The sequence below is a fragment of the Sus scrofa genome, chromosome 9 (assembly GCF_054392235.1).
Source record: "Sus scrofa isolate SSC_HxYL_T2T_F1_AM1 chromosome 9, Sscrofa_HxYL_maternal_Yorkshire_Landrace_v2.0, whole genome shotgun sequence".
In the NCBI taxonomy this organism is placed as follows: Eukaryota; Metazoa; Chordata; class Mammalia; order Artiodactyla; family Suidae; genus Sus; species Sus scrofa.
In genome coordinates, this window is record NC_139391.1 from 22,078,351 (window position 1) to 22,102,220 (window position 23,870).

At 36.2% G+C, this 23,870-nt stretch overlaps 2 protein-coding genes across 12 annotated transcripts in view; one reads left to right on the forward strand and one right to left on the reverse strand.

Moving 5' to 3' along the window:
* LOC102160855 (uncharacterized) overlaps positions 1-23,870 on the forward strand; it is a 393,443-nt gene that overhangs the window by 303,036 nt on the left and 66,537 nt on the right. The window contains exon 5 of one of the 4 annotated variants that reach the window (XM_084975645.1): positions 12,469-16,267. The exons of the other annotated variants lie outside the window; for them this stretch is intronic. Within the exon in view, the coding sequence (XP_084831771.1) occupies positions 12,469-12,532 (64 nt within the window). The 3' untranslated portion in view covers positions 12,533-16,267. Of the gene's footprint in view, positions 1-12,468; positions 16,268-23,870 lie in introns of those variants that run through there. 4 annotated transcript variants of the gene reach the window in all.
* Positions 1-23,870, reverse strand: part of GRM5 (glutamate metabotropic receptor 5) — a 523,795-nt gene that overhangs the window by 128,343 nt on the left and 371,582 nt on the right. For all 8 annotated transcript variants that reach the window (XM_084975623.1, XM_021102328.2, XM_021102332.2 and 5 more), the window contains exon 4: positions 9,934-10,169. In XM_084975623.1, the coding sequence (XP_084831749.1) occupies positions 9,934-10,169 (236 nt within the window). The remainder of the gene's footprint in view (positions 1-9,933; positions 10,170-23,870) is intronic.

Here is a 23,870-nt window from a genome sequence, read left to right on the forward strand (position 1 = left end):
AACGAATCCGACTAGGAACCATGAGGTTGTGGGTTCGGTCCCTGCCCTTGCTCAGTGGGTCAACGATCCGGCGTTGCCGTGAGCTGTGGTGTAGGTTGCAGACACGGCTCGGATCCTGCGTTGCTGTGGCTCTGGTGTTGGCCGGTGGCTACAGCTCAGATTCGACCCCTAGCCTGGGAATCTCCATATGCCGCGGGAGCGGCCCAAGAAATAGCAAAAAAAATAAAAAATAAAAAAATAAATAAAAAATAAAAAGGTCAAAGAAATGCAAAAACCAAAGCAAAAGGCCATGAAAGTATATGGAGGGAACAAAGAGAAAAATCAACTAACAGAGAGGAAGCTTGCAAAAGTGGACAGATTTTACCAGTTGCTTTATTGTCTCAGGGAATCCATATTTTCTGGACCCAGACTGATGATCCAGCTTGGTCTAAATGAAGGAACATGTTTCCTAGTGCTGCCATAGCAAAGTACCATGAATTATGTGGCCTAAAACAGCATAAATTTATTCTCTCCCAGTTCTGGAAGCTAAAATTTGAAATCAAGGTGTCAGCAGGGCTATAAGCCCTCTGTGATGCTGGGTAGAATATCCCTTGCCTTCTAGTTTCTTGTGGTGGCTGTCAATCCTTGGCATTTATTGGCTTCTTGCTGCATCACTCAAGTTATTGCTGTCTTCCCATGCCATTTTCCCAGCATGTCTCTCTTTCTGTGACCTTTCTCTTCTTTTTATAAAGACACCTGTTGTATTGGATTACAGTCCTATCCTTCTTCAGTATGTCCTCATCTTAACTAATTACATCACATTCTGAAGTTGTGGGAAAAGATATGAATTGTGGCTGGAAGTGGGGGTGGTGTAATCCCACCTAGTTTATGACATTGCTGGGAAAAGAGAAACCTAAAAAACTTTTGGATATTGAAATAATCTGGTATGTCAGTTTATAACAGGAGCCCTAAATTCATTATAGCCATTTGACCTTGTGATTCACTTCCTGATTCTGGAAACTGCATGAGAAGCTCATGTTTTTGAAGGAGAAGACTGAAATCTCCCATTTTTTTGTAATATTTGGAAGCAAAGCACCACTTGAGGATGAAACGTGCTCAAACTTCAATTAGTTTTTTTCTCACGCCTGATTCAGAAACAGCATGGTGCAGGAGGCTAGAGAGCAAAGCTCAAAAATAGTAAAAATCTGAGTCAGGTATTCAGAGCAGGGAGTATACCAGCTAAACTCTCAATTAAAATTCCATGACAATTGCCCTGTAAAGATATTCCTAACCAGAGGCTGGCAATTTCTATCTTCTGCTACAACTTAACTCAAACCAGTTTCTTGGAATCTGGAAAAGGCAAACTATCACTGGGGAAAAAGTAAAATTCAGTCTTTATGGTTTTTATCCTCAGTGTCTGGCATAAAAAAATAATTTCAGATGTTTCAAGAAACCTAACATGATCAAGAACTAAGAAAAATAAGTTAATATAAGTAGGCTGACAGAAGATCTTGGATGTTAAAATTTGGAAAAAAGGACCTTAAAATAACTATAATCAATGAATTCAAGCAGATACAGTAAAGGGTTGAAAAAATGGATGGGAAGAACGTCAACAGAAAATTGGAAACTATAAAAAGAATTAAATGGGCATTCTGGGATTGTAAAACACCATACCTGAAATTGAGGAATTTTTATTATGGTTAACAGAAGCCTGGACATAGGAAAAAAATTAGTGAAATCAGAGAAAGGATAATAGAAAAAGGTTAAACTGAAGCGCAGAGAGATCTTTTCAAAGAACCAGCTTTTAGTTTCATTGATCTTTTCTATGGTTTTCCTCGTTTCTATTTCATTGATTTCTGCTCTGATCTTTATGATTTCTTTCCTTCTGCTTACTTTAGGTTTTGTCTGCTCTTCTTTCTCTAGCTGCTTTAGATGTAAAGTTAGGTTGTTTATTTGAGGTTTTTTTTGTTTCCTGAGGTAGGCTTGTATTGCTATAAACTTCCCTCTTAGAAGGGCTTTTGCTGCATCCCATAGGTTTTGAGTGTTGTATTTTTGTTGTCATTTGCTTCTAGGTATTTTTTAATTTCCTCTTTCATTTCTTCAGTGATCCATTGGTTGTTTAGTAGCATGTTGTTGAGTCTCCATGTGTTTGTGTTTTTTGCAGTTTTTTCCTCGTTGATTTCCAGTCATATAGCATTGTGGTCAGAAAAGATCCTTGATATAATTTCAATTTTCTTAAAGTTACTGAGGTTTGATTTGTGGCCCAGAATGTGATCTATCTTAGAGAATGTTCCATGTCCACTTGAGAAGAATGTGTATTATGCTGCCTATGGATGTAATGTCCTATAAATATCTATTAAGTCCATCTGGTCTAATGCTTCATTTAGGGCTTGTGCTTCCTTGTTGATTTTCTGTCTGAATGATCTGTCCATTGCTGTAAGTGGGGTGTTAAAGTCCCTGGCTATTATTGTGTTAGTGTCAATTTCTCCTTTTAAGGTTATTAGCAATTGCCTTATATATTGAGGTGATCCTATGTTGGGTGCATATATATTTAAAATTGTTGTATCTTCTTCTTGGATTGAGCCTTTGATCATTATGTAATGTCCTTCTTCGTCTCTTATATATTATTTATTTTAAGGTCTATTTTGTCTGATATGAGTATTGCTACTCCAGCTTTATTTCGATTCCTGTTTGCATGGAATATTTTCTTCCATCCTCTCACTTTGAATTTGTATGTGTCCCTAGAAGTGAAGTGGGTCTATCGAAGACAGTATATACATGGGTCTTATTTTTGTATCCATTCAGCCAGTCTATATCCTTTGGTTGGGGCAGTTAGTCCATTTATATTTAAGGTAATTATTGACATACAGAGAGAAAATAATATAAAAGAGAGCCCAGAGAAAACATCAAGTGTGAGACATAGTCAAATGATCTAACAGGTGTATCTGGGTACTAGAAGGAGCAGAGAGAAAAATGTGGCAGAAGGAATGTTTCAGGAAATAATGTCTGGGAGTTTTTTAAAACAGATGAAAGTCTGTAATACACAGGTTTAAAAAGCTCTGGAAGCCCTAAAAAAGAAGTATGCAATGGAAATCAGATCCACTTTATCATAGTAAACAAAAACTTAAAAAAAAAACCCATCTTAAAAGCCTAGAAAAAAAAAGACATATTACCATCAGTGGTACAACATTAACAATGATGGCTGACTTCTCAATGAAATCATGGACCTAAGGGAAAAAATAGAATGCTGTTTTTTTTTGTTTGTTTGATTTTGTCTTTTTAGGGCTGCACCCATGGCATATGGAGGTTCCCAGGCTAGGGGTCTAATCGGAGCTGTAGCTGTGGCCTACACCAGAGTCACAGCAACGCCAGATCTGAGCTGTGTCTGTGACCTACACCACAGTTCACAGCAATGCTGGATCCTTAACCCACTGAGCAAGAGCAGGGATCAAACCTACAACCTCATGGTTCCTAGTCAGATTCGTTTCCACCGCACTGTGACAGCACCTCCCGGAATGCTGTTTCTAAAGGCAAAAAAGAACTGAGAAAGAACAACTAAACAAAAGAAAACTTTCCAATATTGAAGGCTCTCCTCAGGAAATGTATCTTCAAAAATAATACATTTTGAAACGTATAGAAATATCATATCACTATGTTATATACCAGGAACTAACATAGTATTATAGGTAAATTATTCTTCAAAACAAACTCATAGAAAAAGAGATCATATTTGTGGCTACCAGAGGTGGGAGGTTAAAATCAAGGTAGTCAAAAGGTACAAACTTCCAGATGTAAGATAAATAAGTACTAGGAATACTGTATAACATGATAAAGATAACACTACTGTACATTATAAATGAAAGTTGTTAAGAAGTAAATCCTAAATGTTCTTATCACAGAGAAAATAATTTTTTCTATTTCTTTGATGTTGTATCTATATGAGATGATGGATGTTCACTAAACTATTGTGGTACTCATTTCATGAGGTAGGTAAATCAAATCATTATGTTGTCCACCTTAAACTTATGCAGTGCTTGTGCCAGCTGTATCTCAATGAAACTGGAAAAAATAAAGAGAAAAATAAGGTATTCTTTGAGAAAGAGGTGATATAATTTATTAGCAGTAGACCTACATTATAAGAAACCACAAAGGAAATTCTTCAGGAAGAACTCTCTGGAAGAATCAGAGATGAATGCAAGGAAGTACTAGAAAGAGTGAAGAAAACTGGTTAGTGACCATTGTCACCCACTGTTGACCATTTAGAACAATAATCACAAATCAAATAAATCATAACCAAAGTATATATAGTATATATAAAAAGTAGATTATATGGCAATATCTAAAACAGTGAACGGATAAATAGACTTAAATATTTGCAAGACTTTGAATGGAAACAAGAAGCAATTTAGTATAGTTTGTATTAAATTAAGGATTTAGTAATTTCTCTTGAAAACTCTAAATGAGTTGTACCAAGATGAAACAAAAATGCTCAGAGAGGTGACAGAATAATAAAAATACTGATTAATCCAAAAGAAGACAGTAAGAAAGGAATAATAAAAATTAAAGAACAAATTAGACAAATAGAAAACAAATAGCAAGCCAGAGAGAGATAGGAAATAGTAATAAGCTATACTCCAATTGGGTGATTTTCATGGTGCTTATATATAACAAAAGACTCCTATCCACAGAATATGAGGAACTCTTCAAATAGACATAAAAAGTAATCAACTCAGAAATGTGCAAAAGAGTGGAATAGATACTTTACAAAAGAGCATGCCCAGATTTCCAATAAGCATATGAAAAGGAGCTTAGCTTTATAGCACGCAATGGAAAAGCCAATAAAAATCACCATATGATAACTCAATACTGACAGAATGCTTAAAGTGTAAAAGATAATACCAGTGTTGTGAAGGATGCAAAGCAACTTGACGTCTTATGCACTTCAGTGGAAGTTTAAATTAGTTGAATTGGTTTGGAAAATTGCTTAGCAGTATCTACTAAAGCTAAACATATGCTTAGCTTATGACCTAGCAATTCCATATCTATGTATATATCTAACAGGAATTAGTATATATATTTGTCAGAAGAGCTATATGAGAATGTTCATAAAAGCTTTAATATTTAAAACAATAATCCAAATTTCCATCTATAGGAGAAATGATAATTCTGGTATATCCACACAAAGGAACACTACACAGCAATAAAAAAGAGTAGACTAACAATATATGTATCAATAGGGGATGAACTCCACAACATTATTTTGAGGGGAAAAGGTCAGACACACAAAAGTAAATAACGTAAGATTCCATTTATGTGATGCACAAGGTTAGGCAAAACTAATGGGCATTGAAAAAGGTTATGTTAATGGAGCATATTATTGATTGGTATTGGGTATGGGAGAACTTTCTGATATTGTTTTGGGTGGTAGTTCAGAGATGTATATTTATGTAAAATATTCATAAAGCTTAAATTCACTTAAGATTTTTGTATTTTGTGGATTATATATACATCATTCTACAACATACACACACATATACCATACACATATAAATGAAAATGCCTTCCTAAAATGTGTGTGTGGGTGGGAAACATTCTGAAATAGTAATTTGAAAATCTTTTTTTTTTTTTTTTTGCAAGGGAAATAACTTATCCTCATTTTAGAATGCTTGGAGAATATAGAAAGATAAAAAGAACATTTGCATTTTTATGAGTAACAATGAGAGTGAATTTTTTATGTTTATTACTCATTTCTAATTGTTCTGTGAAGCATTTGCCAACATATCCATTGTACAGTTATCTATTTTTAATATTTATATTATAAAGTTGGATGAGTTTTTCTTGTAAGTACATCAATATTTAGACTGTCATATTGGCCTTTTTTTTTCCCTTTTAACTTTGTTTATTATGTTTCTTAACACAAGGACTTTAAAATGTTTTATTTAATTAAAATTCACCAAATATTCCTGATCTCATATACTTTATCGTTCTTTTTCTGAGTAGAACTTTCCTCAGCCCCCTACAGTAGTTTTTTTTGTCTTTGTAGTTTTTCACACTTAACTCTTTTACTCATTGAGGTGGGTGTGTATATATGAGTACGTGTGGGTTCACATATGTGCAGGTTGTGACATCATGAGGGTCCCCCAACTTTTTTTCTAAATAGTTAGCTAGTTGCCCCAACATCTAATTTCTTACGGCTTTATGGCTATTTAGTAGAAGTCCTCTAGGCAATGGCATTCTGATGTCTGTTAGTTTTGGTTAAGATTATTCTTCTAAGAGTTTTCTTTTGTTTCGCTTTTGTTATTGATGTATTCATCAGTACTTCAGTGGGAAACTGGAAGAGGCTATATGAAAGACTGCTATCCAGATGTTATTAGTCATTCCATTAGTCTAAAGAAAAATAAACTGTACCTGCAAAATGGTACTAAGGTAGCATTCGTGGTTTTGCCATTAACATTGTGCTGTTACTAGCCACATTTGTTTTCCATCCAGATTTTTAAAAAGTCACTTAGCTGTAATCTATTCAGGATAAACTTCTAGAAGCTGGTCTGTTTCCAAGGAGGCTCTGTTACTTTCAAAGTTAAGTGTTCTCCTTAAACTTTCTGGTTACTTAGAGCTTTTCTATACTTCATTCTTTTTTTTTTTTTTTTTTTTTAACAACTACTCGCTTTTATTTTGGGAAGGGGTGTAGGGGTTACTTTGCCCTTCTTTCTTTTTTTTTAATTTTATTTATTTATTTATTTATTTATTTATTTATTTATTTATTTTCCCACTGTACAGCAAGGGGATCAAGTTATCCTTACATGTATACATTACAATTACATTTTTTCCCCCACCCTTTGTTCTGTTGCAACATGAGTATCTAGACAAAGTTCTCAATGCTACTCAGCAGGATCTCCTTGTAAATCTATTCTAAGTTGTGTCTGATAAGCCCAAGCTCCTGATCCCTCCCACTCCCTCCCCCTCCCATCAGGCAGCCACAAGTCTTTTCTCCGAGTCTATGATTTTCTTTTCTGAGGAGATGTTCATTTGTGCTGGATATTAGATTCCAGTTATAAGTGATATCATATGGTATTTGTCTTTTATACTTCATTTTTTATAAGGCTACTGCTAATTCTAGATGACCAGATTCATATACCTCTCCTAGATTTTATATTTTGCCTTTTAAGAAGTGTCTAGGAAAAATAAGCAGTAATTCAGCTCTGGGTATTTCCAGTCTTTGTGTCAAGTCATTATGTTTACCGAACTATCTATTAGGTGCTGTGGACAGTGAATAAGGTAAAGATTTCTTGCCTGCCATGAATTATAAACTCCTAATATTTCTTACTACTCCAACTCAAAAATGGTGGTCTTATGCACTGCTGATGAAAGTAAATTACATTTAGGAAAATGCTAGTCATTTTCAGTAGTGTTACAGATAAAAATAAATTACTTGGGGTCTTTTTGAAGATGGGGATTGAGATACTCAAAGGATATTTGCGGTACATAAGGAAATATGTCAAAAGTAAAGAGTAGTGAATACTGGGGTATCTATTATTGCATTCCATAGTTACACACAAGTAATTTTAAGATTTATTTTTCTTTTTTGTATTGTTAACCTATATGTTAATTATTTATAGAATGCATTTTTTTTTTTTTTTTGGCCGTACCCATGCCATGTGGAAGTTCCCCAGCCAGGGATCAAACCTGTGCCGCAGCAGCAACCCAAGCTGCCACAGTGACAATAACGGATTCTTAACCCTCTGTGCCACAGAGAACTCCTAAAATGCAAATTGGATAGTGATTTTTAAAACTATAACAATCTGTCTTTAAGAGAGCATATTGGCTAAACCCTAGACAGATCTGAGTTCAATTCTAAGTTCTAGTGTTTTCTTGAGAAAGTTATCTTATCTCTCTAAATCTTCATTTTCTTATCTCTAAAATAAGGATAATAATAGTGCTATACTCATTGAGAAAAATAACACAAGTATTACATATGTGTCCAAAAAATTTTATGTAAAATATTATATCTGTGGACAGATAAGATTCCAAGGAGGTGGGGCTAAAGAATTCTTTCCAGTCCTGGAGTAAGGAACAGATTCTGAATGGAGAAATCACATTAGGATGCTTGTGAAAGACTAAGGCAACAAGTTCAAACAGGGGATATTACACAACAATTTCCATAGAAATAATGTTTCCATGGAAATCAAAGCGTTTTTTAAGAACTGTATCTCACTAAGACCTCCAATAGAAAAAAAAAAAAAAAAAGCAGAAAGAGAAACAAAGAATTATTTCAAGGAGAAGACATTTCAGATAAAAAGGAGGAGGGAAGGAAGAACATAAGTACAAACGAGGGTAAAGACCAATTGGAGAAATTCACTTTGCCACACTGGTTAGGGGTTGTCACTAACTCCTTAGCAAAAGGGAGCTGGAGAGGAGCCTGCATCTACCTCTTACCCTCTCTCACTCTTCCAGTGTATCTGCGTATAGTTATCACAGAATCACCACACAGAGACGCGCGTATCTGCCTCAAATCTCAAGAGAAGGAGACTGTGCCCTTTGGAAATGGGAAAGAACTGCAAAAATACGAAATCAGCGATGCAAATGGAAATGGTGAAACACATGTCACAACCCTGTGTATTTACACAGACCTTTTCATGAAAGTCAAAAACAAAAACAAAGGAAATGAATGAGCATTCCAAGATTTTGGACAAACATTAGCAATATCTAAAGCAAAAGAGAAGCAAACGTAGTCTCACACCAGGCTTCTGTGATTTCTGGATTTCACTGGCCAGAACCATCCCACACTCCAACACCCCCTCCTCCACGGCTGCCAAATTAGGAATTGACAGAAGGTTGCCAAGTTCTCATTTTACCAAGTACTGACATTTAAACACAATCACAAATGACCACTTGCTGCCTCATTCATTTCACAGAAGAATGAACTGATAGCCAAAACATAGTATGGATGGGAACTCAGGGAGAAAATGCATTATAAAAACCTCACTACGTTGCTCCTGCTTTCCTTATTTCGGTCTTGGTGACATTTTCTCTGTGGAATGGAATTAGTGCATGGGCCAGGATTTCAGCCTCACTGCCCCAGTACACTCTTGTGTTCCAGCATCATGATGATAAAGACACTATACCACCAAACAAAGCATTTCACTCCTTTGTAAATTCCTAAGAAGTACGTGTTACACAATGTGGGATAAGTCAGACATTGACTTACAGATCGGTACTGGCTCTGCTTGGTTATTGGAGTTAAGAGTCCCCTTGGATGTGCTACAAATAAAACTAACTAAACCTTTTGTTTAAAACTCTTATTATGTCACTTTCAGCACTGAATTGCAGTTTTTGTGGGCATGACTATTTCCCTAACTAGACACCAGACTCCTTGAAGGGAGGAACTAGTTTTCTTATCTGTGGTACCCTTATAACTAAAGCAGTGTTTGGCATGTTGTGAACCCTTATTTGATGAACAACTGAATGAATGACTCTGCTTAGGTTCTGTGTCTTCATAAACATCGTAATTGCACATAGCAAATCCTTGCTACTATTTTATAATTTATTGATGGAAGTAGGGATTGGCGCTCTCTTTCATCATTCACTCATTCATTCTTCAGACATCCATGAACCTCTCGCTCTGTGCCTTATGCTGTGTGAAATGCTAAAGATGATCAGAATGACCAGAATGCAGTTCTTGCCTTCAAAGATGTGAAGAATAGTTCATTTCTGGAGCTCACATCATCTTTTTAACACAATGCCAGTTTCTTGGAAGATTTAAATATTAATAATCAAATCGTTTGAGATCTTAACAGAGTGAACATTTACTCCTGTTTTTCTTATTATTCTAAGAAGCAATACAAACTCTTTATGCAAGTGTCTTCTCTAATGGGTTACAGCCACCATCCCCATGATCGTTTCCTTAAATTGCAGCCTCATCCTATCCACTTTAAATGAAACAGTAAATCTGCTTACTATTGCAAGTCTTGTTGTATTTGCTGTTTTCCTGTGCAAACCCTTCCAGCCGGCACTGAAAACGATGCTGCCAGAATTCTTGAAACCAAGGGTTTCGGAGGTTTGTTTCTGGCCGGAGCTTCAGATAATAATCATCAAACCACTTGACATCGGGAGATTGGAGCTTGATTGTGATTCCACCAACAGCTTCTCGCTGATATCCATCTGTCACATCATACCTGTCAGCCCAGCCATCACTGTGGGGAAACAAAAAACCCCTCAGCTTAGAACAGATATTTTCTAAGCAAAGGATTCCATTTGCTTTTCTTCTGAAAAACATTAGTTATCAAATGGCACTCAGGCCACACTATGGGCCTCCATTACACTATGTGATTATTGAGATAGCAGCTTGTTAGGATAAAAAGTGCAAAACATAATGGAAACTTTGCGTCTCAGAATGCTAGCAGGCACCAATCTCACTTACCTTGAACTGCAGAGAAGAACCGAGTGCTTTTGGCAGAATTTTACTGGTTGTAAAATACAGTATATTCAGGGAAACTGCATAATGTCACCATTCACAGTATTTACTGCACATTTAATGGCTAGATAACTAACTTTAAATACATCATCTTCCTTAATAATAATCATTATAGTGATCACACAAAAAATGTGAAAAATATTTCTAAAATATACCTAACATGGATTTACCTAGCCTATGACATGATATTCATGTGTTTTTTTTTTTTTTTTTCCCCACATTGTACTCATGGTGATAGAAAATTTAAAAAGGAAAACTTTCTGATTATGGCCCTTCTATTAAATATTGATTCATCAGAGCCGCAAACTGAAGTCCTTACAGTTCATATCCTCTTTCCTATCACATGGTTCTCTAATACATTTGAAATTCGCATTTGGAATCATGTTTTATGTGTTTTACATTAGATTGAAAGAGCTTCTAACAATAGGCTGTCAAAGATGGTGGCAGGGATTATACTCCTCAACATTAATATCCTTCTATGCACTGATCACTCCAAGTAATCTAGGAATTTTTAAATAAGAGTTTGACATCAGAGTTCCTGTTAAAATGGGATACAAGTATAATAGAATAAGGAAAAGTATTTTAAACTTACTTGGAAAAGACAAAAGATGCAACATTGAAAATAAAAGACATGAGAAAATGTTTCTATTAAATTTGGACACACTCAGGGCATTCAGAAAGAAAGCAACTCTGACCTTTCCTGCCCCTCTGTCATTTGGAATATACACAATTTGAGCTATTTATCTGCTGGGACCCAGTGTTACTATCCTTCCTTTGAAGAGATGCAAACACTCTTTCAGGAGAGGCAAAGGTCAAGGGAAAATGTAACAATGAAAAAAAAAAAAGTAACAACAAAGAGGGAAGAGGAAATATGGAGAGAGTTGAGGGGAAGAACAGAATGGAGCCTTTTGAATGCAAGGCAGGAGAGGGTTCAGAGACAGCTGTGGTGGGGGAGTGGGTGCTGGAGAAAGGGGGGGCAAAAGCATTTACAGTAGTAGTCATCATTGTTTCATCGATATTCAGATATTTCTACTTATTGGAATGTTAGTTTCTTTTTGTATTCCAAAAGTAAGACATTTTTATTGTAGAAAGTTTAGAAAATAAAGATTTAAAAAATGCTGGCCCATCATCTCCTCCCATTCCCATCCTTATTGTATACATTTTGGTGTTTATTCTTTTGGGCTTTTTTTTTTTTTTTCTGTGCATAAATATACTTTTATATACTTAAAACCGCATCTTACCAGGGTGTTGTTTTTGAACTTTATTCTTTTTCTCTCTTTTCTGTCCTTTTTTTTTTAAAAAAAAAAAAACTACTTTTATTGAAGTAGAGTTGATTTACAGTGTTGTGTTAATTTCTGCTTCCACTAAAGTGATTCAGCCGTACATGTGCACATGTCCATTCCCATACAGGTTATCACAGAACATGGAGTAGATTTCCCCACACTATACACCAGGTCCCCGTTGATCATCTATTCCATATACAAAGATGTGCCTTTGCCACTCCCCAAACCCCAGTCCATCCCTCTCCCTCTGCTCTTCTTCTTTGGTAACCATACATTTGTTTTCAAAGTCTGAGTCTGTTTCTGTTTTGTAAATAAGTGGTAAGTTCATTTGTACTCTTTTTAAAATTCCACATATAAGTGGACTATATGGTATTTGTCTTTTTCTGTCTGACTTACTTGACTTAGTATGCTAATCTCTAGGAATGTTAATTTCTTTTCTTTTTTTCTGCTTTTTAGGGCCACACCTGCAGCATATGGAAGTTCCCAGGCCAGGGGTCAAATTGCCACAGCCACAGCAATGCGGGATCCAAGCTGCATCTGCGAGCTATATCATAGCCGACGCAGGCAGCGCTGGATCCTTAACCCGCTGAGCGAGGTCAGGGATCAAATCCGCATCCTCACGATACTAGTTGTGTTTGTTATTGCTGAGCCACAACGGGAACTCCCTAGGAATGTTAATTTCTTTTTACCTTCCTTCTGTTGCATTTTGTCCTTTATACTTTTTTGTTTTTGTAGGCAGAAAGCATGCACCAGTATTTTGCAAGTAAAACCAGTGCTGGGGGAAGCTGTAAGTAATTAATTAGAATAAATACAAAAAAAGCATGTGTTTTTTTCAGTATGCTCTGCTATACCAACTCTGACTTAAAAACTGGTAACGAGAATTGTTCCAAAGGTCATAGATTACTCATTAAGATATCATAGGGGGAGGAGAAGGAAAAAAGTAAACAAACCAAAAAAACCCCCATTTCTTCTTCAACTTCCTCCTTGACAAGAACATAGATATTTCATTAGAAATTATGTTGAAAATTTTAAAACTTTTGTGGCAAATCAGGAAAAAACAAGTAATGCAATATGTTTTGTCCTGATGTTGAATGTCGTTATTTCACACATGATCTTCCCCCAGGTTTCTCATTTTCAGCTGCAGAAGATTTTATTTAAAGCTGACAAGTTGAAATGAAGTGGGCTTATTTGCTTCATTTTCTCGCTCTGTTTTGGAGGGTTTATTATATCACTGATAGGAGACTGCGGGTCTCACTGGCACTCGAGGAGGTGCATGGGCGTGCTGCAAATGGGACAGGAAGGCCTGTTTGTCAAGCACAGCCCTGTGCTCCAAGGAAGTGGGAATTTAAATTGCTCCTTTTGTTAATGCTGGCTTGCTCTTATGTAACACTATGATTATGAATATTACATAAGAAATGTAAGATTATAATGGTTCCAATTTACCCTTCACAATTCATTCACTGAATTTAATGGGGATTGTAAAAAGCCTGTCTTGATAAACTTTTTGGAGGTAATATTTCCATTAAAAAGAAAAAGGTGTCAGGACCAGTGTGCATTAATTTCCTCATCATGTTCTTTAGCTTTTTCCCCCCAGATCTACATCTCTACATTTAATTTGGCAAAAGATGATTTTTTTTAGTAGTCTATACATTCAGAGTGGCAATTTTGAAGAAAACAGTTTTGTTCCACATGTTTTCATTCAATAGCAAAATAAAAAACATAAAAGAGTTTGAGTATAAGCAGAAATTTCCAATCTCTGTGACAAAAAGGGGTTGTTCTATTTAAGATTGGGGGGAATATTTGCTATGTATGTCTCAGGAAAGTTCAATCCATATTGGCGAAGTTAGATGGTGCTATATTGACTTTAGCTTATTAAATATTAACATTTTCATAAAAATGTGCTTTTACGATTTGCATTAAGATGGTAGGGTATCTCTAAGTAAGGAAATAAATCCACAAGTAAAATGAATAGCCAAGAAAAACTTGAGCTCACCTTTTATTATCTAATGCTTTCCATTGCATTATTACAGTGGACTGTCAAGATTCTGGCACTGCTTTAATGCCTTTGCATGACATATATTTTAACAGATCAGGAGAAAAAGAGGGAGGAAGATAAGGAAAGAAACTGAAAATGTACCACCCTTAAGACAGTTTTATAGATCTAGTCTCTGTCTACCCACCCATCTGTCCATCCATCCACCAATCCATTCATCTAATTTCTCTTCTTATTGGCGGGTATTTTACTCATCTCTTTATAATCTATTTTGTTATTTTCTTTGATATCCAGTCATTTCTCATTATTTGCAGATTCTGTCTTTTCACATTCACCCACTTGCTAAAATTTATTTGCAATCCCTGTATCAATACTTTTGGCACTTTTATGGTCATTCTCAGATGTGCACAGCATGGCAAAAAATTTGAATGTCCCGATGTCCATGTTCCCAGCTGTGGTTGAACAAGGTGACCCTCTGCTTTCTTGTTTTATCTTTGATACTCCGTGAACAAGTGTCTTTTTTGTGTCTGTTTCATGCCAAGGTTTTGCATTTTTGCATGTTTTTAAATTGATTTTGCTGTTTATAATAACCCCAAGTATATTGCTGATGTGTTATCTAGAGTTCCCAAGTGCAAGAAGGCTGTGCTATATCTTACATAGAAAGTCAGCTGCATTTAGGCATGAGCAAAGTGCTGTTTGATGTGAATTCAATATTAACTCATAAACAATGTATATTAAAGTGTCTTTAGATAGGAACACCCATAAAGCAAAGTTATATATTGACTAGTTGGTGAAAATGTTGTGACTAGGGGCTCATGGCTGTTTAAACCTAAATTTCTCATGGGGTGATGGTCAGTACTTACTAATTCAGTGTTGGTGTATGCGTATATGTATGTGCGTATATATTAATTTGGATGTCGTTATAGTCAGGCTTCTAGTTTTTTAAATTTTATTTATTTTGCTATAGAAACAGAGTAATTTGAGTATTTGAAAGAGGAAACAATTTTTAAACTTACTAAGGTCGACATAATTAAAAGAGACGTCTTCTATAGGTACCCAGTGTCAAAGCACCTTCTCAGTAGATACCTTAGATTCCTTTACATCTTGCCTGTAGACATCTTCCGGACATGCTCATCTAGCAAGAATTTCCTTTCCTTTTCTTCCCGATATTGCATTACTAAAATAAGTACTCTGACTCTACGATCTACTCTTTCCTTTTTCTCTTCTCAACTCCTAATTTCCATTGTTTTTCATAATTAGCACTTCATTAAAGTTTAGTTTTTTAGTTTTTTCCACAGAAGGTTCTTATTTCAAACAAAAATGACTCTGGACTTCTCCAGCCAATATTCATCTTCTTTGTCTCTAGAGCTTTCCTTCTTTTCCTCAAGATTTGTTAAATATCTACTTATTTTAGACTAACTTGTTTTGTGGCAAGAAACAGTTTCTATATCTCGGTGGTTTAGAAGAACAGTTCATTTTTTTTGCTCAGCCTTTAGGTTCGCTGCAGATTGCCTACATAACTTCGCTCCATGTCATCTTCATTCTGAAACACAGTCCGAAAGAGAAGTTTCTCTCAGGGACAGGCTGATCTTGTATAAGGGAAAAACAGAGTGTACTGGGCCTATGCAGTAGTTCTAGAGTGTACTGGACCCATGCTATAGTCCTTAAGTGTTCTGCTCAGAAGTGGCATATATCACTTTTGCTCACATTTCATGCACCAAAGTGAGTCATATGGACAAACCTGACCTGAGTGGACAGGTATGTACAACTTCCCCACAGAGAGGTTCAGTGACTATTGTAAAAGAAAGTGTAATCTGTCACATTTACTGTATATTTGTTGACATTGTCCTTAAACTGACGAAAACATTTGTTAAATAGGATTTAGACGCTGAACTCCAGGGACTCACAGTCTAGTGGCGGAATAAGAGAGGACAGACATATAAGTAAAAGAACACAATGAGAGAGAAGATCTGTAAATAACTAACTCTCCTTGAATTGAGTTTGAAAAATATGGATAAGGGGGTGATAACTGTATTTTGAAATGTTATTTTCTAGATGATGAGACGGTATTTGTGGATCAGGGAATAGTGACTGAACTACGGAAAAAGTAAGGTGGGGAGGACCAATTATGAATGGCCATTTGCACCATCCCAAAGTTTTGGACGTATCTTTGAGGAGATTGGGAGCCATTGGTGGCTTTTAAAGTGGGAAGTGACATGAAGAGACGATGAGAATTGGATGAACCCTGGTAGCAGTGTGAGTGACAGATAAGAGCGGTAGCTGAGCGTTAGCGAATCAAGTTAGAAGATGTGTCACAGTGGTCAAGCCAACTGATGGACAGTTGCATGAAAGGAGCAGCAGTGGGAATGAAAAGTCTGTTTGTAAGGAATTCTAAGAGTCTCTAGGAGTAGATGTGTGGAGCATAGGGGGTAAAGGAGGATGTTTATGGTTTATGGGAGACATTAGTGAAACTGTAAGTGACATTGTAACTCCATGTGTGCTAGGTCGTAAAATATAGGGAAATAGGTTTGGGGTGAAAAAGGAAGAAAATGAATACAAACAGGGGTCTGCAATGATCAGATTTCCCTTTGTATGCTCTCTAGCACTTCTTTTCTCCTGGATTTCTATCTTTTCTCTACATATAAAATTAATTTGAGTGTTAAAAAAATACAGGTGAACAGTCTGTGGTCCAGTACCGTATTAACCCACCCTTTTCTATCATGTGTAGGGCTTTATATGCTGAGCAATAGCTGTTGAGACTCAAAAAAAGAGAGAGAGAAGGAGTTCCCGTCGTGGCGCAGTGGTTAATGAATCCGACTAGGAACCATGAGGTTGCGGGTTCGATCCCTGGCCTTGCTCAGTGGGTTAACAATCGGGCATTGCCGTGAGCTGCGGTGTAGGTCACAGACACGGCTCAGATCCCGCGTTGCTGTGGCTCTGGCGTAGGCTGGTGGCTACAGCTCCGATTAGACCCCTAGTCTGGGAACCTCCATATGCTGTGGGAGCGGCCCAAGAAATGGCAAAAAGACAAAAAAAAAAAAAAAAAAAAAAAAAGAGAAATGAGAATTATGAAACTCTAAAACATTTGATGCTCTAAACAATTATATGCTTATAAACATGTAAACTTTAGAATTATTATTTTTTATAATTTTTGTATTATAGACATTTAAAGCAGACCAGTGGTTGTGGTTATAATGTAATTACTGCAAGGCTTCCAATCAGTAGATTTAATATTGAAATATATTTCTAGAATGTGGAAGCCCCTAAGGATACATGCTAATGGGCATAAAAATTCTTGTAAGATTAAAAGGTTTACTAATCATCAAATGTTAGAACAGAGAAGCTCAATAATTTAAAATTCTGACTCTCTTATCAAAATCTGAATCTGTACAATGCAGATAATATCCTCTTTCCTTCCTCTCCTTATTTCCCATCAATATATGTTTTAAGTTGTTACTGTGGAAAACAGAAAGAAATTTATGTGGCACAGAAAGTTGCGTTGGGTGATCCTCTAGTCACAGTCTCCATGTTCTTTTCATTGCAACTCATTAATTCAGTGAGCATGTTGAGTGCATTCAGACACTGGTGGTAGGTTCCAGAACATGCCCTCAAGGAGCCAACAGTCCATTAGGCATAAGCTGCCTGAATGGGCACTGCTGACTTCTACCCCTTGGTCGTTTCCTCATTTATCCTTCACATTGAATATCCTCTTCTCTTTTTACTCAGTCTTTCCACTAACAGTACAATTCATTAGGTTTCTAGTCACTGAATCATCACTTACTGAAAATCACATTCCTGTCATGCTTTCCTGAGATTATTCCCCCACAGCCTCAATTAGTATTCTGGGTGTTTCCAAACTCTTAGCTCTTACATTTACAATCTCTTGATTCATTTACATGGAAGGCTAATCACATACAATGGGTCTGGATTTCATTAGCTGAACTCTCAAATGGCAACATGGTTATTTAGTATAACTCTGCAGAGTTCCTGGAGAGGCATCTGCCAGGGGCAAATAACGTAAATGAATCATCTCAAAGTCCGCTTTGACAAAAGGAGCAATACTAGACCAAACACTCAGGCATCAGAGGACTGCTCCTCCAGTTGGCAGTCATTAAATTCGTGTCAGGAGGTGTGAGTGTATGTAGTGGGGAGGTGTGGCGGGGTGGGTAGGGGTGGGTGTGGGCATACCAGGCACACACAGTTCTTGATCACTGCAATCTTTAGTCCTGCTTAGCATGATGATATTGAGAGTGTTGAGACTAACCACACACATACTTACTCCTCAGATATGTCATACTTTCACAGCTCTAAGCATTTCCGTCGGCTATTCCCTCTGCGAAGAGACTCATCCCTTCAATTCCTCACACTTTTTCCTGATTTGGTAAATCCATTTCATCTATCAAGCAGACCAAACTTGAATGCAACTTATTAAAATCTTTCTCAAGCTCCTCTGGGCTTAATAGTTCCTTTTTTGCTTCCAAAATACTGTGACATTTATTTCTTATTCACTGAACAAATGGGTATCTAATTCTTGTTAGATACATGGGAATAGAGTGGTCAACAAGAGACAAGATTTCTGCTCTCACACAGGTAATATTTTGATGTTTTCTGTCATTGTATTAAAGTTAGGTGAATTTATTTCTGTCTTCCCCGACTGACTCTAAATGTTATGTTTTGGACATCTTCTCATCCTTATGTTTATTTTAATGCCTTGAGCATCCTAAGGACCTAGGAAATGTTAAATGTAACTTAATGGAAAATTAGGCTTTAAAATCAAACTTCAAATTATAGAGAATTCTTTTCAGAAAACTGCACATATTCATTTTCAATAGAAAAAAACAACTCTGTTTGATGTGCTTTTATACAATGTCTCTGAAAGGCTGAGTTCATTCCCCCTCCAAAATGGTCCTCTTCCTTCTCTACCTGATGCCATTAAGGTTAACGAGTACATTCATTAGGCTGCATTCCAGCTTTTTTTTTTTTTTTCAAAATCTGTTCACAACCCACATAATTATTATGGAAACTGCTGTTCTACTCACATGTAATCATCATCCTGCTAAATCTCTTCCCAGTAGCATTTTAACAGATATTTGGGGATTTTTTTTTTTTTTTTTTTTCTATTAAGGGGAGTCTCTATTGACTGCTTGGCTGTCTTCATATAATATTCCTGTTTTCTTTCTCCTTGAGGGAATAGGAAGTCTTAGAGTCTCTAGAAAGTAAGTGAAAACAAAGGATATTGAGCTTTTAAATAAAAGTTCTTAAGACTATTCGTCACTCAACACTAATGAATTAATTCCAAAATGAAGTATAATGTAGAATTTTTGAGGACATGGTTAGGTTATTTACTGAAAATCACCTTATCTCTAGGGTTTTGTAAATCTTAGTTTTCCCCATTTCCAAGGATAAGTAGATGTGAATTGGAGGGGCTATATCAGACCACTCAAAAGAAGGAAGGAAATTCAGGAACCTGAAGTTTGCTATGTGTCTGGTGTAAGTCAGGTGATTTCCATATCACTTTCCTAATTCTCTGTAGGCCTTAGAGGTAATTATTATTAGCTCTAGTTTTTGCCATTGAGGAAAGTGAGGTTCTGAGGCATTAAGTAACCTACTCAAAAATCCCACAGCAAATATAGAGGGGATTTAAACTCAGATATTACTAGCTCCAACACTACAGTACTTTCCATACTTCATAGATCCTCCAAAGTAATGACACACAGTGACAGTAGCACAGTTCCAAAAGGAACTGAATTCTACTAAAACTTGAGCTTGGAAGCAGATTCTTCTACAAAGTCTCCAGAAAGAAATGCAGCCCAGCTAACACCCTGATTGCAGCCTGTTTAACTTTGAATAGAGAACCTCAGGAGCTATATACATGGACTCCTGACCTCAGAAAAGTATGAGATAATAAATGAATATTGTTTTAAGTTGCTAAATTTGTGATCATTTGCACACAGCAATAGAAGGGAATTACTCCCCACCTCTTTTGTCCGTTTCCTCACTCTTGGAAGGCCACAGCATTAATATTGGGAGTTTATATAATCTGAGGAGATCTGACCTAATGCTGGGTTTGGTTAAAGTAGACTGACTTCAAAAGACTTTGGGATCACAGAAAATGGTGGAGAATATTGAACATATTAGAGTAATTGGAACATCCACCCTGCCTCAAGTTAGGCTTTAGGATTAGGTGGGGATTTCTCCTTCTGGTTTCCCCCTCCTCCAGGAATGCTTCTGCACCATACACATCCTTCACAGCAAAGCAGCTGAGAAACATCATTGTAAATAGATTATTTAGAGAATTACACAATCTATTGTTTCTCTTGTCATATCATAGCCATCTGGAGAAAAGCAAAAATTACAGCAGTTATGTAAAATGTGCAATATAGTGAGCTAAATGATTCAGTTAAATAGAGAAAGCATATTATGAGTAGTTTATTGTAGCCAGCACTTAACTTTTTTTATGTTTTCTCCTGAAGCTTCCTTACTTAGGATACCCTTCCAGTTTTCAGTCCACAGACCCCTTTCCAGTGAATTGCCCTAATTTCTTCTGTTTATGCTGTCAAACTACGCATGATGTTTAGCTGAATAGTCAATTATTTATTGGATGTCTAGTAAATTCCAAGCAGTAAGGCAGACTTTATGATGACGTTGGTGAATGTAACTTCCAGTGTTCAGTTTTTCTTCACTTATAACAGGTCATCAGGGATTTCATAGTTTCAACTCTAATGTTTTTTTCATACTTTTCTCTACTTTCTCTAGTATTTGCTACTGTTCTTTTATTTAGCAAAATCTCATGACCAACATTGCACACACCAATTTCCCTGCAGAGTACTACATATGAGGAATGAGAAAAAGAAAAATTGGCAATTCCCTGCCTACTCTCTACATCAGAGCCGGGCAAATGAAAACTTATAGGGATAACAGCGATCATATATTTAGGGTGTGCTGTCTGCAGGCATTGTCCTAGGCACTATGTTTTTGTATATACGCATGTATATATATGCTTACTCTTTGCCAATATTCTAATATATAGTGTGTGTGTGGGCACGTGATCCTGTGAGATAGACATTTTTACATCTTCACATGTCACTTGAGGAAACTTCAGTTTGAAAAGTAGTAAATAACCCAGAGTTAAATAGGATTCAAACTCAGTTTACCTAAACGTAGAAACCAGAACTGAACCAGTACAGCCTATCAGTGTGGTCTTTGATCCAAATCTGTATATGGAGTTATCTGATTGTGTCCATGAAAATGTAGAGAGAAGAGTTATTTTAATTTCTATTACAGACATACCCACATTCCACCTGCCCCCATACACCTTAGAATTCTTTATTCTTTTCTTTTCCTCTCTGAGACTATAAACAAAGAATTATCTTAAGCCACTGCATTCATCTTCTGATAAAATGTTCATCTTTGTAGTGTTAGAGTATACTGGCAAAGTTATTAAGAGTCTCTCTACTGACAAGGTAAAGAGCTATTAGAAGATGCTCAAGAGACCTTGATATCTGCACATAAACACGAATGAACTCTCTTCAATTCCCATTTCACTTTGAGGCAACGTGTTTTTCCTTGACAAATTATCCCCATGAAACCTGCTGAAAATAGTCTATTGTTAACTTCTCACATCTACCAGATAGGGTTTACAAATGAACACTTATAAGCTGTAGAAGACTAGTAAATAATCGAAAATTGTTCTGGGCATGAAATTAAGTTTTAGAAATAGACATTTAAGAAGCTAGACAAAAGTCAAACCTGAAGTTCTGAAAAATTTAGATGCCACAAGCCCAATAATGAATCCAAACAGACTGAAACTCTAAGTCGTATATTAGAAACTAAACAACTACTTCCATTTCTAGCTGTGATAGGTGAGGCAAACTTTCCTCCAAAGACAGCTATAAAGTCTGGAGAAAGTTTTAAAAATCTATTTAAGCTATCAGAAAACTTAGGCAGTCAGGACTCAAGAGACCAAGATCCTGGAGGGGGAAAAAAAAAAAAGTACTGGGGTAAGACTTCTCTTTGAGGTATGTGACAAATTCACTAAAAGGTCAGGATGGGAGGCTAAGAAGTTCTGGGCTAATACTACATCCAAAGCATGACTGGCAAATATTTAGGAGAGATACACAGAAATTTGAAACAGACATTTGGTGCTATTTTATCCCTTGAGCCATTTGCTATTTTGTAAGCAGTTGCTGAAAAGCTTAGAAATTGCACGTAAGACAATGGCTAAGAGGTTGATAAGATTAGCAGAACTTTAGCCAGTCACACTGGATTGAAGCAAAAATAGTTAGAATTGTGAACCTCCACAAAAAAAAAAAAAAAAAAAAAAAAAAAAAAAAAAAGAAAATTCCTGTAAACACTCCAGGCTTTCATTCAGGATCCTTAAAGGCTACACCCTAATTGTAAGGCCAAACCAGTAAAAGACAAGCCTCAACAAAAGTGGGACCTGACTTTAAATCATCTCGGTATGAAACTTGCTTAATGGTTTCTCTCTGTTGTAACTGCTGGAAAGTAGAAAAGCAAATCTTCTCTGGAAGGGTGTACCATTCACATAGTCTCACACTCTCCTGTGATTGATTTATTTCACATAGCATAACGTTTTCAAGGTTCATCCGTGTTGTAGCATATGGCAAAATGGTGTAACTACCAGTGAAAACAGTTTGGAGTTTTCTAAAATACTTGAAATAGATTACCATGTGATCGAGAAATCCCACTGCTGGGGATTTATGCAGTTCTCAAGCAATGATAGGAAAGTACAGTCTGGTGTAAAACGCTGTGGTATACAGTTTGGCAGTGTCTGTGACAAGTGAATATAAGCATACACTCTGGTGGAGCAGTTCTACCCTTAGGTATGTCCCCAGCAGGAATGATGTCATCAACACACCAAGAGGCACGCAGAAGGATGTTACAGTAGTGCTATCTGCAGTAGCCCTCTACTGAAACACCAGAAATGCTCGTCACCAGTAAAAAGGATAACAGATTGTGACTTCTTCATGTAATGTAATGCTAGATAGCAATGAAAATGAAAAAAACTACTGCATGAAGTAAAATAAATAACATAAACATAAGATAGAGTGAAAAACATAAAGGAGAAAAACTTGTTCCATTTATATAAAGTTTAAAAAAGACAATACTAACCTAAAGTGTTAGAAAATAAGACAGTGGTTCCTTTTGATGCGGGTGTTCCAGCTTTCCTACTGTTATGGATTTCTTGTTTCTTTCCATTACTATACATAAGGATACTTGATGTAATTTCTGTTCTTGAATTTGTTGAGACTTTTTTTGTGGCCTAACTTATGACCTATCCTAGAAAGTGTTCTGTGTAGACTTGAGAAAAGTGTGTGTAAATTGCTGCTGTTGGAAGGAATGTTCTATATGTGTCTGTTAGGACCATTTGATCTATGGTGTTGTTCAAATACTCTGTTTCGTTATTGATTTTCTATCTGAATCATCTATCCATTGTTGAGAGTGGGTATTAAAGTCCCCAACTATTAACGTTTTGATGTTTATTTTTCCTTTGAGTTCTGTTAGTATTTACTTTATGCTTTCAGGTGCATGATACATTTTGCATGCACAAATATTTAAAATTGTTATATCTTCCTGATTGATTCCTTTATTATTATATAATGACCTTCTTTGTCCTTTTTGATAATTTTTAACGTAGAGTCTATTTTGTCTGATATAAGTACAGCTACTCCTGCTTTCTTTTGGTTACCATTTGCTTAAAATATCATTTTTTTTAATCCCTTTACTCTCAGTTTGTGTGTGTCCCTAAAGCAAAAGTGAGTCTTTTTTAGGCAGCATATCATTGGGTCTCATATTTTTTTTTACCCATCCAGCCATTCTGTTTTTTTTGATTGGATAATTTAAGCCATTTGTGTTTCAAGTAATTATTGACCTGTAGCGACTTTTGCCATTTTGTTGTTTTCTGACTATTTTGTAAATTCTTTGTCCGTGTTTCCTCTCTTGCTATCTTCTCTTGTGATTTGATCACCTTTTCGCAGTGGTATACTTGGACTCCTTTATGGTGACCTTTTGTTTGTGGTTTTCCCTTTGTGGTTACTGTAAGACCTACATAAAATATCTTATATTGATAACATCCTCTTTTAAGCTGATAAACAACTTACCTTCAATAGCATACAGAAATTTT